This window comes from Oncorhynchus clarkii, unplaced genomic scaffold (genome assembly GCF_045791955.1).
Source record: "Oncorhynchus clarkii lewisi isolate Uvic-CL-2024 unplaced genomic scaffold, UVic_Ocla_1.0 unplaced_contig_3749_pilon_pilon, whole genome shotgun sequence".
NCBI lineage: Eukaryota > Metazoa > Chordata > Actinopteri > Salmoniformes > Salmonidae > Oncorhynchus > Oncorhynchus clarkii.
This window is the reverse complement of record NW_027258638.1, coordinates 45275-62121: the sequence shown is the minus strand read 5'-3', so window position 1 is coordinate 62121 and position 16847 is coordinate 45275. Positions and strand designations below refer to the sequence as shown.

The window sequence follows — 16847 nt, the reverse complement described above, 5'->3', positions numbered from 1 at the left end:
CTATTAAAATCAGTAAGTCACATCCATTTTTTTTTTGCCTTTTCAAAAGGGAAAACTAAATGCCTGGGTATGTGATGCACCGGGTATGTGATTAATAAGTTAACAATCATAAAACACATTGTTCACTAGAAAGACTTATCTGAGTCTTCATTCATTGATTGGTCTACCAAAGCTTGTGTTTAACCTGTAATCAAAACCCTAAAACCCAACTTACTGCTATAATAGGGCACAAAGGCCTGTTGCTGATCACTGCTGAAGAAGCATTTCTCCCAGAGCACTGGGATCTCTGAGCGGATGGCTTCAGTAACGTTTTGCATGTTCAGTTGTTTGAGCTCCATCAGTCGCCTGCCCTCTGCCTCCAACTGAGGTGCGTAAAAGAAGAGAGAACAATTTGGTTATTTGATTCTAACATTTTCTTGATTAATAGACAGACCTTGTTTAGAAACAGCTTTAGAATGGCAGATAGAGTACTGGAGACAATGGTGACTAGCCAGGGTACAAACCAGAGGGGTATACATACTACAAAGCCGGATCAATTAGATAACCTTTTTTTGTTTTAACATCATAAACATCTACTGACTTTCTGGTTCATTAAGAAAGCTAAACTTAGATATGTGTTTTAAGTTGTTGAGTCAATTAGACCAAGTCCATTTCAAGCTTATCTTTCAAAAATAAATAAAAACAGTTATTTCAGAATATTTAGGAAAGTAAGGGACATGGTCAACATTTGTTCATTGGGCTTTGGTCAAAATAAGTGCACTAGAAAGGGATTAGGGTGCCATTTGGGACATAAGCTAAGTGTGTTCACTGACAGCATCCAGGTTCTTCTTCTTGGAGACGACCATGTGCTCTGAGAAGAGCTCTCTCTCCTCCTGGGGCACCTGCAGTCTGTCCCACAGCTCCTGGATCTTCTCCCTGTGAGCCTCACACACCGCCTGGTTCTCTGCCTTCCTCTCCTCTAGCTAGACAGAACAACATAGACACGGGACGGTCAGTAAAGGAGCACTATGGAAATGGGCACGTTCTAGGACATCTGTATTGTCTTTACATGGGGCGCGACTGCAATAAAGACCTGGAACACGGCCAATGACAGATATTAGCAACAAAATGCAAATGAAGATATTTACATGATCTATAGTGAAGTGATAATGAACTGATACAGTATTGTTGAAATGTAGAAATGTATTGCGTGTAGGTCGACTGGTTTTCTACTGTATTGTGATGGTGAGCAGATCAACTTTGTTCATTCTGCACAGACATGGCAAAGTATCGCTCAAACCATCATCTCAAACATATTGGATTAGTTCCATTCTCACTTGGCCGAGAAGGAGTTTGAGTGAGGCGATGTTGTCTTTGGACAGGCAGAAGGCCTCCTGGTCCTCGCAGATGATGTCCTTCTCGAAGCTTGTCTCTGGCAGCTGGTCCAGGTCGTCCATGCACAGGATGATCTGCCTCTTGATGCCCACAAACTCAGCACGCCGCCGCTCCTGGCCACAGACAGAGAGATATGCCGTTAGGGATCTCCTCAAATGTGTATATTAGTTTACACCAGTGTTTTCCCCCCAATATTATTTTCTCTAAGTGAGGCGCAGAATCAATGGCCAACCTTTTTTATCTTTACGACAAACAATTCAACTAATCATGAATCTAGACAGAGATTAGTTGAATCAGCAAATAAGTGCCGGGCTGAAACAAAATGGCAGAACAAACAGCAGCTCTCCAGGAGCAGGAAGTATGCACCATCATTCACATCTACGTTCAAATAACATGTTTTCTTTCAAATCCTTTGAGTATTTGATTGAGCCTGCATGATGTATCACATGGGGTTTGCTCCTTTGGGACTATCCCATTAGTTCCATTGCGCCAGGTAAACGCAATCAAGTGCAGCTACATTATATGTTTTTTTAAACAAATACTACTGGTATGTGAATCCAGGGTCTGCTTTTATTACAAATCCCTATCCACCTTCTCTGTGGTCTGGCTGGCGATGTGCTGGCGGAAGCCGTCCAGCTGCTCCAGGGAGGGCACGGCGTTAGGGTCGAGGGCGTAGGGGTCCGAACACAGAGTGTCACATAGGTCCTGGTCGCGCTCCGTCAAGGCCTTCAGCTGCTGCATCCTCTGAGTCCGCTCCTTCACCAACATCTCCACCTGGGTCCGGATCTCCTTCTCCTGCTGCAGCATGGTGACGCCCCTCTCCTCCTGGTGAGAGAAAAGGTATTGGGTGAAGTTGCCCCTACACACTGTATTTCCCCCACTACTGGTTAAGGTGAGTATTGAGGAGGGAAAACTGATCCCAGATCTGTACCCAGGGAAGGCACCAGGGTTGGGGTTAATGCCATTTACATTTTGAGTATTCAGGAAGTAAACTGAAAAGAGAATTTCAGTTTACATCCTGAATTGGCCCCAACCCTGGAAGACTTATCCAAAGAAATCTTCAAATTCAAAAATGGACTTATCTAAACTGGAATGGCCTCATTCCCTTCTTTTCCATAATAGCCCTTTTTTTCTCCATCCACTCATCTTCAAGAAATGGACAGCAATAAGTCCATAAATCATCATAGTAAGCCGTACATGCTTTATCCTAGAAATATAATTACTAGAAAGGACAAAGCCAATCAGACCATGGCAATTTGAGTGAGACATTGATTTGAATCCCTATCCACCAGTCATTATATTTCTATGTGTTATGTCATTTGCATACTAGTAAAACTTTGCAGACCCTGTTAGAAACTGTTAGGATGCTTACCTCAAATGGGGGTAACTGCAGTTCCAAGCACAGCGTATCCAGTTGTTTGCGACAGGCTTCGATGCTGCTCAACAGTCTGGTCCTAAGAGACTCCTCCTCTGTTATCATCATGTCTAACAAACCCTGATGAGAGATGTGCAGAAATGACTAGTCAGGTCACATATAGGAAGGAATACATACTTGTGAATTAGCTACATATAGAAATCTCACATTTAGCAGACTAAATAGATAGGGCATAAGTGTGATGTAGCCTAGCAACACACCCCTCAAAAGTAGGTTAGCTAGCTACTGTACTAGCTCTTCACCAGACGCCCTGGAGCAGAAATAGCTAGTTAACTAGCTACAGCAGGTGCACAGACAGGTGTCACGGCTTTGATAATGTTGTTTATTGGAGAATAATTACACTCTATGCTTGAGTGTCAATTTGTTCTGACTCACCTTGATGTGATTCTTGACCACATTGGTTCTCTGTAGTCTTTGGTCTTCTGGTATTCCTATCTCTTCCCAGATGTCCTTCAAGTGGCAGAGAGCTTTATTCAGGCAAGCCACAGACTCGGCTGCGAGCACCTCACTGGAATGGGCCGGGGACATATATAAAAAGGTTTAATTTTTGGACTGGCATGACAAGTTACTGTTACTTCACTTTGCTGGACCGCTGCAAGTGGCAACGACAAGGGGCAGCACTGCAGCATTAACGTTATTGTCAATGTCGTCCTGCTATTGTAATTTATCAGTCTTTGAATTGATGGCACACAGCAGTCCATCCTTCATTCCGCTTTGCAGACACACCCAGTCGTTAACTGTTAACGTTACAGTATAGTACAATCAAATATGTTATATCTGTGGTATTACAGACAGTAACGTTAGCTAACGTGCTCGCAGCCTAGTCTGTGAATGACTGTCTTGCCTAACGTTAGTCATTCCTGGCAAATTGACATCTAACGTTTGCTAAAATGTTGATTTAGCTAGCAAACTCATAATCTTCAGTAATCTTGCAATTTCTATATAGGTAGCTAGGTATAACGTTAGTCACAAAACACTGGTGCTGTTAAGTTAGCTAACAGCTAGCTTGACATTTCAATTCTGCATGCCAAATGCAATACTTTTTACAAATACAATTCACTTGCCTCTTCCTCATCGTGATGTCCCAGTAATTAAGTCAGTTGTGTTGAAGCTTGCAGCAAAACTTCTCATAAATCCTCAGATCTCTGTCCTTCAGCTTTGCCTGTGTTAAGTCTCTCTCAAGTCAAGCCGTTTCTGTCCGATTCAAAAATATGCATCAAATTGCGGTCTTGTTTCTCATTGGTTGAGGACGGCCATTATGTCATCGTCTAGACATGGTGATACCATGTGCGCATGCGCAAGGGCGTGGACTTAAGTGACAGACATGCTTTCAAATGTCACCGTACAGAGACGTCATTGTTTATTTACCTACAGGTATTTGATATCGTAAGATTCATAAATATAATTTATTATAAATCACAGACAACAAATAAAACATCATATTTATTTTGTACTGTGGACAAAAAACAACATTCTTTGTACACCTTTTGCAGTTGGTATAGCACTATGATGGAATATATTCCAACGTCAATCAATTTTTTTCTGAATCAGATCTATCCTAGACAGTGACTGCTTCCAATACAAGACTCTGAATAACAGGTGCAAGCATGTAGCTTGTTGTCATATTGTTGATGCAAATTGTCCAAAAAGTGTTCTGTATGTGTCCACATGATGTCTTGGACCACAAGCTGGATGCTTCCATTGGCAATGATAGAAAGACCCCAGGACTCATGCATGGTTGTCCAACATAGACTCCAGAAGTCTGGCACTGTTTGTGATAGCTGTGGTCACCACAATGAATTTAAGACCTAGAAACACCATAGAGAGAACACATTATCCACTTTTATTCAACTTGTATTTATACCGAGAATCCCAATTGAGAGCCAAGGTCTCTTTTTCAACGGTACAAAGTAATTATGTAGAACCCGCTTGACCTATATAAAACATGTATTGTAAACTATGTAGCCACCACAATAAATGTATAACCTAGGAGAAATAGAGGTAGAAATAGGGGCATGAATATATCTTTCCTTAGCTCACACCCTCGACATTTTCCCTGTCAGCATTGGGATTCGAACCGGCAACCCTCTGGTTACTGGCCCACCTCTCAAGACTTCTGCTGTTCCCTACATTGGCACACTGCTAAATTTCTAGTACCACCACCTTCCAGAATCCCAATATAAAGCCTTCCTTACCTTTCTCTCTGCCCAGGAAGCGTAGTGCTGAGATCTCTGAGAAGGTGCACCCACCCAGGAACATGACTAGGATGATACGCTGGGAATCGGTCTTCACCCTTGCGTCTGATCCGTTACTCCCTGCTGAGAGGGGGGGGAGAAAATAAAGAACTGGAATGCTCTGCGTGTTCCCCTTTCCTCAATGGACTTTCCATTCAAAAGTGCCTTTTACATACATTTCAGTGTGAATGTCAAGCCCACTTGTCTTACCTGTGACTGCAAATTCATGTCCGTTGAGCATGCGGGTGACTTCCTCGAGCCCTGTCCAGCCATCACGCTCCAATACCTGCAGACGTAGCACAAGAGGAATACTTTTTATTATATAACTAATTGAAACCACACTTCTGTCTTAGTATCCATGAGTTCATTCATATTGGAGTCCACCTACCTGTTCGATGAGTTTGCAGCTCAAAGGAATGTAGGCTCCACTGAAGATATAGGCCATGTCTCGAGGGACACGGAGGTCATACTCTTCATCTGACTTGGGCACCTTGATATAGATATAGTAAGGACATCCGGTTTCATTGCAATACTGTTTGGTTATGGAGTTAATTTAGGGCAGTGTTTCCCAAACTATATATAAAGAAAATCGCTCTTGGTTCTTAGAACCAGGGTTTTGTCAGAAACCTCCGGTAGCCACTAGATACCGTTGTAATAAACATAGGTTTCTGTTTTCTTCCTACAAATGTGGCTCAATCTTTGAAATGGTTCAAGATACAAAATATTATGACCCCATTACTGTAAGATTAGACTCTCAGGAACACGTATGTATCTTCTGTTTCTCTCCACAATGCCCACAAGCCACGCAGGACTCATTAAAACAGACTGGACAAGACCAGGCACTAAATCAAACTGAAGATCAGACAACATTATTGTCTGATGATCTTCTGATCTTCTGATACCTTTCCTGGTGCATTTTAGTCACTTCAAACCAGATTTCCTTCAGATTGAAATACTGACAAAAGTACAGTCAGACTGATTTATAATAGACTGTCATAGCCAAAATGTAAACATTTGCCGTTGATAACATTAGTTTTTTGACATGGTGGGGTCAACTTTTTATTTATGTCAAAAACGGGTCGCAGCCAAATTCGTTTGGGACCCTGTTTTATGGCCATTTCCCAGCCTAGTCCTGAACTAAAAACACAGTTTCCTGGCCATTTCCCAGCCTAGTTCTGAACTAAAAACACAGTTTCCTGGCCATTTCCTAGCCTAGTGCTGAACTAAAAACACAGTTTCCTGGCCATTTCCCAGCCTAGTCCTGAACTAAAAACAACGTTTCCTGGCCATTTCCCAGCCTAGTCCTGAACTAAAAACACAGTTTCCTGGCCATTTCCCAGCCTAGTGCTGAACTAAAAACACAGTTTCCTGGCCATTTCCCAGCCTAGTGCTGAACTAAAAACACAGTTTCCTGGCCATTTCCTAGCCTAGTGCTGAACTAAAAACACAGTTTCCTGGCCATTTCCCAGCCTAGTGCTGAACTAAAAACACAGTTTCCTGGCCATTTCCCAGCCTAGTCCTGAACTAAAAACACAGTTTCCTGGCCATTTCCCAGCCTAGTCCTGAACTAAAAACTAAATTTCATGGAGAATCCAGGATTAGGCTTAATCTGTGTACACGAATCCGCCCTATAATGTTTAGTGAAATTTCATGAAGTTAAAGTAACTCAATACATGGGTATGTTTTTAATATGGTAATTGCTTTGTTAATTAAATTAAAAGACTACATACCAGATTGAGCCTCCTGCCCAAGGCACGGAAATTGCTCTTCTTGGCCAGGGAGGAGAAGGCATCAGTCAGCTTTCCTAAAATAGAACATGTTGAAAGGTTCAAGTGCTGATATTTTGCAGAGCATCTTGTCATTGTCAGGACTCTAAAGTACAGTATATCTATGATGTATATTTTGTGGCTAGTAGTAGTCTCAAAAATGTAAATCACTGTACCTTCACTTGGTTCAGATCAGTCAGTCTCTCACTATTCTTAATTAGCTTAATTTCCTTATCCCAATTCCTTATTACAATGACTTGACAGGTTAAAGAAACCTATTCAGACACTTCATCAACTAGTGGTGGTCACTCAGGAAAGGAAACGAGGAGAAAAACAAAGTAGTTATATACAGTAACGGTATTAGGACCCAGCCTGTATTAAATACAGTAACGGTATTGGGACCCAGCCTGTATTAAAAACAGTAACGGTATTGGGACCCAGCCTGTATTAAATACAGTAACAGTATTGGGACCCAGCCTGTATTAAATACAGTAACAGTATTGGGACCCAGCCTGTATTAAATACAGTAACAGTATTGGGACCCGGCCTGTATTAAATATAGTAACAGTATTGGGACCCGGCCTGTATTAAATATAGTAACAGTATTGGGACCCAGCCTGTATTAAATATAGTAACAGTATTGGGACCCAGCCTGTATTAAATACAATAACAGTATTGGGACCCAGCCTGTATTAAATACAGTAACGGTATTGGGACCCAGCCTGTATTAAATATAGTAACGGTATTGGGACCCAGCCTGTATTAAATATAGTAACAGTATTGGGACCCAGCCTGTATTAAATACAGTAACAGTATTGGGACCCGGCCTGTATTAAATACAGTAACGGTATTGGGACCCAGCCTGTATTAAAAACAGTAACAGTATTGGGACCCAGCCTGTATTAAATACAGTAACGGTATTGGGACCCAGCCTGTATTAAATACAGTAACGGTATTGGGACCAGCCTGTATCTGACCTGCGGTTTTGTCGTTGACCAGTTTGCCCACTCTGCTCTCCATGACAGTGAGGGTCTCTCCAGGCTGCTGCTCCACCAGCAGGCCTAGCTGCTTCAGGTTGGAAAACGTCAGTAGGTGTTCAATGCCATAACTCTGAGAGAGGAAATAGGACACAGAACTATGTAACAAGGAAAAGGCTCCAACAAAACAACAATGGAAATACAAAGATACAGAAGGAATCCAGTCTAAATGCACATTACACTGACAATGTTACACAGTAACACACTAGCGGGCAAAATTTGGTCTGGGATGTCATCATTTTGTGGTTGTAAAATGGTTGGTTGTATAGACGTCTTTTATCCTGACAACGTCAAGATATCTGGGACTGGGAGAGGTCATATTTTTCTGGTCACTAAAATGTTTTTTCTTCCCAACTAGTTCACAACATGACATCACAAAAGATGTCAGCCTGATATCATTGCAACCAGTTTTTCCCAACCAGTGCTAGATATAATTTAAAACAATACTTATGATACCAGAACCCACCTGTAGAAACTGGGCTTTTAATGACCGATAATCTTTGGGAAGGAGGCCTGAAAGAAAATATAAACAGCTGATTTAAAAGGACTAAGAATCTTATCATGAGATAAATTATATTTTCATGTGTTTGGTTAAAAAACATCTCTGTGAAGTCTCACCGTTTTCTGTGAGAGACAGCAGACAAAGGAGTCTCATACTTTCCACCATAGAGACCTAAGGTGGATGATAACACAATAAGGTGGATGATAACACAATAAGGTGGATGATAACACAATAAGGTGGATGATAACACAATAAGGTGGATGATAACACAATAAGGTGGATGATAACACAATAAGGTGGATGATAACACAATAAGGTGGATGATAACACAATAAGGTGGATGATAACACAATAAGGTGGATGATAACACAATAAGGTGGATGATAACACAATAAGGTGGATGATAACACAATAAGGTGGATGATAACACAATAAGGTGGATGATAACACAATAAGGTGGATGATAGCTTCCTCCAGGTTTACAGTTTGATGTGGTTGGAGAGAACAATTATAGTTATAAAGGAACAATTATGTGCCAGAATGATTGATGAACACAACCAGTAATATAAATCTTATTTGGCCGATTTAGCACTATGATTACCTGTATGCATGTAGCATTCATAGAAATATAATGAATAGAATGGGTTTGGAGGCTCTACCCCTGGCAATTTGACTGGTAAACTCATGGGTACACTCAGAATGGCTGCCAGTCCACCCATTATGACATCATTGACTTGAATGGAGACGCCCTTTCTATTCATTATATTTCTATGGTACCATTATCATCCAAACAATCTCACCTGTCTATTGATATGCTCCTCTATGTAGGAAATACATTCACGGATTTCAAACCCCTCCAGTAAGGCTGTCGGGTGGGGAAATAAGTATCAGTTATTATGCAATGCAGGAAATGGGATTCATATGGGGAAAAAACATATGCCTCAAAGTACAGTATAGCCTATGTAATGTAATATTACAGTGCTCTGTCTTCAACAGCTCTTGGAAGTCCTGCTTCGTTTTCTTCTTCATCATCGACTCACTGGCACCAATATCTGAAGAGAGACATGTCTTTTTAAAGGGATACTTCAGGATTTTTGCAATGAAGCCCTTTATCTACTTCCTCACAGTCTAATGAACTCATGGATACCATTTGTATGTCTCTACATCCTGTATGAAGGAAGTTAGAGGTAGTTTCTCGAGCCAATGTTAACTAGTGTTAGCGCAATGACTGAAAGTCTTTGGTATCTCATAGCATACTAGCAGTTACCATTGACGGTCTAAGGCTGCATCGCAGTGCTAGAGGCATCACTACAGACCCGGGTTCGATCCCAGGCTGTATCACAACCGGCCGTGACCAGGAGTCCCATAGGGCGGCACACAATTGGCCCAGCGTCGTCCGGGTTAGGGGAGGGTTTGGCCGGGGTAGCCCGTCATTGTAAATAAGAATTTGTTCTTGACTGACTTGCCAAGTTAATTAAAAACAAAAAATAAATTGCGCTAACACCAGTTAACAACTTCCTTCAAAATGCACGCAGACATAAAAATGGTCTCAACCAATTAATTTGACTCTGGGGAAGTAGAGACTCAATACTCACGCAGACTGAGGAGCCGATGCTCCTGTTTTAACCCTTTCAGCTCCTCCGACACAAACGTCTTCATCTGTTTAATGTCCATTCCACTACGCTTCTGTAATGACAGAGACGGAGAGAGATGAATAATCGTCAAACATGAACTTCTACTCTTTGATGTAAAGAAAGCTCTAAGAGGACATTTAAGACAAATATTATGCATCCACGCAGGGCAACACTTCAACAGGGGGGAATTGTTGGAAATTATAAATGTGCTGTCAATCAGCTTACCATACCTAGCAAATAAAGGTAAACAAATAGATTGGAAGCACAAAGGCCCATATAGATGTAAATATGGTCAGAATGAAACACTCACATCATATGCAGTCTGGAGGTTTCGGGCCTTTTGACTTAGGAAGCCAAACACCTGGGAGAAATGCTCGTTCCTGATCTCGTTAAAAACCTGAGATAGAAGCACGCACAAATTCCAGTGAGACTGTCATCCTTAAACCAGTGATGGGGAAATGATATCAATTCAACCGTGTTATACTTCTAAAAGGCCAACCTTATCTTGAGAGTTTAGCATCACTTTTATACTCTTGTCAGAGGAGGTGACATCTGGACAAAACTCCACACATCCTATAGGACAAAGAGCTGGATTAGAATTCCATACAGACAATGGACATGCAATAAGATCTTAATGCCATTTTATGCATTGTAACTGTAATGGTATACAGCAATAAGAGGCTTCAGTGTGTGTGGTCCTTGACTAGGACACAATATATAAAGACCACATTATTTGCAGTATAGCTATTTCAAAGTAGAGACTGTAATCAGAGCAAATATCATTGCTTACCACATTTAATTCTGAAAATATCATCGACAAGTCCTTCATAGACAACCTGGGAACACAGAGGAGTCACAAGGTCCACATCTGCAAAGAGAGAAAACATTAGTATGATATCAGCTATTATTATGACAAGTATCTCCCTATTGTTATACTTAAAGGAGAATTCCATTCCAAATCCACATTTTCATACGTTAGTCTGATTTAAAATGGCAAAAAATGAGAGCAACAAATAAGACAAACGTCACAACTGCCGTGATTCACAGTTCAAGAAAGATCTACCTCTGTCAATGAGAAACACATTTCCGATCTCCGCTTGACGCGCTCTCTGTTCCCCCTCCTCCACCTGCTCCCTCCACGATTCATACGCCATCTGAACCGGGCAAGAGACCATTAATACTGTTAACACATACTCTATGAATCTCGTCTAAATCATGGTGTTTGAAAATCTAAATCATCTGTACCGGTGCTGATTTCTGACTGTGTCTGCATTCAACAACATACAGCTCTACCTTGATGAACAAGACAAAGACTGGTTGGCTGAAACATAAACAGACTGGCACCCATAGTAAATCATTCATTCAGTACCATCTAGAATCATAATCCCAGATGTATTTTAGCTTTGTTTTAATTCAGTATACAAGGCAGCTAAACGCTGAATTGCGGTATACAAAAGTACATTAAAGAGTGTTGATGTACTGAGCTGATCTTACCTTGGAGCATCGTCCGATCCCATACACCTTAGAGAAGGGGCCGTAGACAGAGTGTAGGAGATGCAGGGCACTACCCGCTGTTCTCACCCAGCGCTGGTCTCCCTCCTGTGGACACACAGGTCATGCTTGTTAGCAAAATAATTAGCACTATGAATATAACCACGCTAGTCCCAGTACTAGGTTGTTAGTTATATGCCAAAATGTGTTACTAATTTGTTATCACACTATACCTGCTTATGTAACTACATGTAAATACATCATTTTTGCATCATAAAGTGGGATTGATATTCCTAAATACAGCTCCCATCAGCACTACTGTCTATCATTACCAAGAAGTAGTCTCTGAAGAATTCCGGAAGCTCCAAGCTAATGATGTCATCGTCCAGGGGCAGGAGGTAGAATGACCACTCGTCAGTAGTCACATCTTCACAAGGGAGTGAAAAAGTGTCTGTTAACATTCAAACATCTGGAATAGCAAAATATGAATATGAAATATCAAAAGACACCTACCACCAAAGATTCCCTGCTCCTCCAAAAGGTTCTCGCATGCATAAAACTGTAAGAGACACGGAAAGCGAGAGAAGAATGAGCAAAGAAAACAAATATCATTGTTTTATTGCAGAGAGTATACAATAACTACATAATAATCACCTTCTGAGGGCTAAATATGATCTTGTATCTTCTGAATCTCCCAAATGCTTTGTCTGCATTGACCACATCTGGAAAAAGAAACCAATTTGTCAGTGGATATAAGAAACAGCCACGAACCATCCTGTATAACTGCCCATACAAACCACCTGGGAAACGGCACTCTACTCACTGCTGTCAGACTGTATAATAACTCTACCTCTTTAATGATTTCCCCACTCAATTTTGGGGGTTTTACAATCACATTTTAATATTTCAATTTCCATTCTAAAAAATGTCCTGTAATGTTTCAAGTGTTATGTATTCTAGTTATGTAATGTATTATGTGTTATGTATTTAAATGAGTGTTTTGCAATTATTAGTCATGTCAATTTTGCATTTCTTCAGTTGATCTGTGAGCAAGAATAAATCAAACTCATTACAGAGTGATTTCCCTCATTGTCTTCCCGATCAAGGACATTAAATCAGAAGCCTTTGTTTGCACAGTAACACAACATACTCCAGAAGCACTGTCGATAATACCACTGATCCAGAAAAGACAAGGCATTTCAAAGTCTGGGACGACAGTAATACAGTCATTCATTTCTCCGGAAGGGAATAGCGTTGCTAACTTAATCTTTCACTGCATTGGCATCCCAAGAATTACACTTTAATGACATACAATATGAATCAGCTGATTTTCAATATCAGGGTGCCACCATTCTACTTACCACATATCCACTTGATAGTTTTTATTCTTGGGCGGATCAGGAAGCATAGTCTGTCAAGGAAGGCACATTGTTATGGCGGTGTTACAACATTGTTATGGCTGTGTTACAACATTGTTATGGCTGTGTTACAACATTGTTATGGCTGTGTTACAACATTGTTATGGCTGTGTTACAACATTGTTATGGCTGTGTTACAACATTGTTATGGCTGTGTTACAACATTGTTATGGCTGTGTTACAACATTGTTATGGCGGTGTTACAACATTGTTATGGCTATGTTACAACATTGTTATGGCGGTGTTATACAACATTGTTATGGCTGTGTTACAACATTGTTATGGCTGTGTTACAACATTGTTATGGCTGTGTTACAACATTGTTATGGCTGTGTTACAACATTGTTATGGCGGTGTTATACAACATTGTTATGGCTGTGTTACAACATTGTTATGGCTGTGTTACAACATTGTTATGGCTGTGTTACAACATTGTTATGGCTGTGTTACAACATTGTTATGGCGGTGTTATACAACATTGTTATGGCTGTGTTACAACATTGTTATGGCTGTGTTACAACATTGTTATGGCTGTGTTACAACATTGTTATGGCTGTGTTACAACATTGTTATGGCTGTGTTACAACATTGTTATGGCTGTGTTACAACATTGTTATGGCTGTGTTACAACATTGTTATGGCTGTGTTACAACATTGTTATCGCTGTGTTACAACATTGTTATGGCGGTGATACTTGTTCCTCCAAGACAATAAAAGAGAAGCAGATCTATGGAACTACAATCGGATTTGCTACTTACTGATCTGAGGTGCTGACAATGGGTTTGTGTTCCACTTTGTAAAGCTTGTCCACATCATGTTGCTACAAGGAGAAAGGTGACAAAGATTGTATAGGACTGAACCTCATTGTAACCTGGTAAACTGATATATGTAAGGACAGGCAATCAATATGGTATACAGCAATATTCAGAAACATAACAATGACATGTACCTTTAGTGTTGTGACATTAGCAATGCGGTCCAGGGGGCTCATCAAATCTGCCTCAATGAACAGGTCCTTCCTCCCAGGTAGCTTTAAACCAGGGGAGTAAAAATGCAGTATGATGATGATGATGATGAATATACCTAATCAATACCCAGAAGAGGAATTTAGGATTGCAACCAGCAGTAGAGACTAATATACATTACAGAAACATAGAGGGACGCTTTCCCAGACACAGATTAAGCCTATAGAATCTCAATTGAAACAGATTTTTAGTCCAGGACCAGGACTGTCTGAGAAACTGACCCAGGCTTTACACCTTTAATAGGATCCATGACTTGTGTGAGTACTTGTGGATACTGAGACACAAGACAATTGATAACCTGAGTGGGGGGAAGATGAGTGGAGTAGTCCTACCTGTTCCAGTAGGTAAATGAGCTGGTCCCTGGCCAGCCTCTTGAGCAGTGAGAAGTCAGGGAGCTCAGGGGCATCTCTCCTGACACTGTGAGCCATGGGGCCTGAGGTGGAACAGAGTGACACACCTGCCCAACCATTCACCTCCCTGGAAAATACAATCCAGCTGTGATGGGCTACCCACTGGGCACACTCTAATTGAATTAACACTGTTTCCACGTCATTTCAATTAAATTAAGTTGAACCAATGTGGAATATACATTGAATTGACTTATTTGCAGAGTGGGTAGCTTCACAATGACAACGAGCTAGCTAACGTTAGCCACCTAGCTAGAATTCGCTAGTAATATATTGTATGTTTTGCAAATTCCTAAAATATAATATGAATTATAATTTGTCAAATATCATACGAAATGGTTGATGGACATCCACAAATTAATGCATACCATACGAAATATAACATATCATACTAAATGGAATGTCTCGGATTTAAATACAAAATAATAAGAAATTATCTGAGACCAGGTGCCCCTACACACACACACAGCAGTGGGCTCTGTCTATTGTGCTGACAATGCAGCATAGATACAGATTTTGTGCCAACCTGTCACTCAATCATTTTTAAATATTTTTATATAGAGACATTACAACAAAAACTGAAGGGGCACAAGTTTCAAATGAGGGGGCTAATCCTTTTGGCTAATCGTGGAACAGGGCCAGCTACAGTATAGTGTAGATTTTTTATTTGAACAAATAATTTCTCACTGAAATTAAATATACGTTTCGAAAACCGGGTTGAACGCGATTATTATTTACTTTTCTAAACGTTAAAACAAAGCGTCGAATTTTTGTTTACATTGAGACAAATGCGGGTGTAACACCTGAAACCCTGAAAACCAACATACAGAGAAGAGTTTTCGAGAGCTAACGTTAGCATACTGTAGTTATCAGCTGATTTAGTAGTCACACCATGATTAACTGTATATGGCAATAAGGACGACGACAGTCATTAAAACCAAATGTATATACCGTTACCTTATAGGTTATTGGACGATTTAGACGATATAAAATGTAAAATAAACAAAATATGCTCTATCAATTTTAGCTAGCTATGAACATTACCTTGGTTTGTTTCCGGATGTGCGGATGGGATGTTGCGAATCTTTGTTTCACTACGAACAAGTAAATAGAGGGCACCGTATCTCAAGACATGACTGGAGAGAACAACTGTTTGGAGAACTGTACCTAGTCAATGCACTTTGCTGTTTACAGTATGCAACTTGCTACTATGAGTTCAGATTCGGTTATATTGTTGCAGACGGTGACATTTTCTGCTGAAAACCACCAAGATCAACGGACTAAAGACCCCAAAGAAACCAACTATCCAATAGTAGCCTCTCCCTATTACCTATCAATGATGTAGCTATATAAAAATCATTGGTACTAATGTGGTGGAAAAGTGGATTTTTTAAAGCAAATACCAAGTTGGCAGCATCCAGCACTCACCATGTTTCTTTCCTTTATCCTGAAGATCCTCTTTTGACCATTTAGATGCACCAGGTCCCTAGCAGAGCAAACCTTCCTCATCTTAATTCCAACATCATCACCCGTCTCCATCATAACCATGTTCTCTTCTTTGTTGTCAATGATATGTTTACAGGTGTGGACCAAAGACTCAAAAGAAAGGAAAACAAACACAAAACACAAAGGAGAGGACGAAAGAGGTGTCCGGTGGATGGCTGTCAAGTCACCGTCATTCACCTACCTCGTCACCTGTGGCAGGTCCATGAGTGGGGCCAGAGAGGAGGCCCAGTCTGCAGTCAACACATTCGGTCTCGGAGCATCAAGCAGACATGGTGACAGCAGCAGCAAGGCTAAAAACAACCATCACTCCAGGCCTTGCCCCATGACAGGCTATCATGAAGTTGTCAAAAGACTGCCAGCCCACCTGAGAAAGCAACACAAGCTAGAAAAGAACTCTCCTCTATACAGAGAGCTTCTTACAGCATCACAGAAGAGAAGGTCAAATGTCAATGAATGAATTTTATGATGTTTACTGTGAATAATTATTCTAGCTGATGTATTGAAGTTGAATGAGAAATATGTAATTGAATTGGGACATGATTGAACAAGACAATATTTGGGAAAGGAATAAAGAATGTGCTTGAACTGCCACACAGCTCGACTAACTTCGATGTCCGTTTTCCTTTATCTACAGCAGGCCGACTCAGACATCCTTTCTGAGGCTTGTAACAGATACAGCATAGAAAGACCAGCATCAATTCATATCCGAAGTGGTCACACTCATTTACACACAGACCTTTTTTGTAGGATGTAAACCTACACCAGTGGTGTAAAGTACTTTAGTAAAAATACTTTAAAGTACTACTTACGTCGTTGTTGGGGTATCTGTACTTAACTTTATTATTTATATTTTTGAAGACTTTTACTCCACTACATTTCCCTGACACCCAAAAGTACTCGTTACATTTTGAATGCTTAGCAGGACAGGAAAATTGTCTAATTCACACACTTATCAAGAGAACCTCCTTGGTCATCCCTACTGCCTCTGATCGGCATACTCACTAAACACAAATGCTTA

General features: G+C 40.6%; 2 protein-coding genes across 2 annotated transcripts; both read right to left on the bottom strand.

Moving 5' to 3' along the window:
* Window positions 1–214: 214 nt before the first annotated feature.
* LOC139397800 (protein regulator of cytokinesis 1-like) lies at window positions 215–3337 on the bottom strand (the record flags this gene model as incomplete). The annotated part of the gene is made up of 6 exons (XM_071144229.1): window positions 3185–3337; window positions 2747–2869; window positions 1966–2199; window positions 1317–1487; window positions 813–962; window positions 215–362 (listed from the first exon to the last, which is right to left on the bottom strand). Coding segments are annotated over exons 1-6 (979 nt in total), but the record flags the coding sequence as incomplete, so codon positions are not given.
* A 902-nt stretch (window positions 3338–4239) lies between these two features.
* LOC139397801 (vacuolar protein sorting-associated protein 33B) lies at window positions 4240–15421 on the bottom strand. The gene is made up of 24 exons (XM_071144230.1): window positions 15368–15421; window positions 14249–14393; window positions 13841–13921; window positions 13650–13711; window positions 12835–12884; window positions 12128–12195; window positions 11987–12032; window positions 11806–11900; window positions 11477–11581; window positions 11046–11136; window positions 10773–10850; window positions 10482–10555; window positions 10293–10379; window positions 9944–10034; window positions 9326–9400; window positions 9149–9213; window positions 8465–8519; window positions 8313–8359; window positions 7787–7919; window positions 6774–6847; window positions 5432–5533; window positions 5254–5329; window positions 5005–5127; window positions 4240–4617 (listed from the first exon to the last, which is right to left on the bottom strand). Exons 2-24 carry the CDS (start codon window positions 14342–14344, stop codon window positions 4538–4540), a joined length of 1854 nt encoding a protein of 617 aa, XP_071000331.1. The 5' UTR covers window positions 14345–14393; window positions 15368–15421; the 3' UTR covers window positions 4240–4537.
* Between the last annotated feature and the right edge of the window lie 1426 nt (window positions 15422–16847).

What these genes read in the sequence shown, in the direction of transcription:
- LOC139397801 (XM_071144230.1), bottom strand. Translation starts at nt 14,344, where the DNA reads ATGGCTCACAGTGTCAGGAGAGATGCCCCTGAGCTCCCTGACTTCTCA. An exon ending in CTAATGTCACAACACTAAAG is followed by an intron (nt 13,712 to 13,840) that starts GTACATGTCATT and finishes TTCTCCTTGTAG; the next exon opens with CAACATGATGTGGACAAGCT. An exon ending in CTTCCTGGGCAGAGAGAAAG is followed by an intron (nt 4,618 to 5,004) that starts GTAAGGAAGGCT and finishes TGGTGTTTCTAG; the next exon opens with GTCTTAAATTCATTGTGGTG.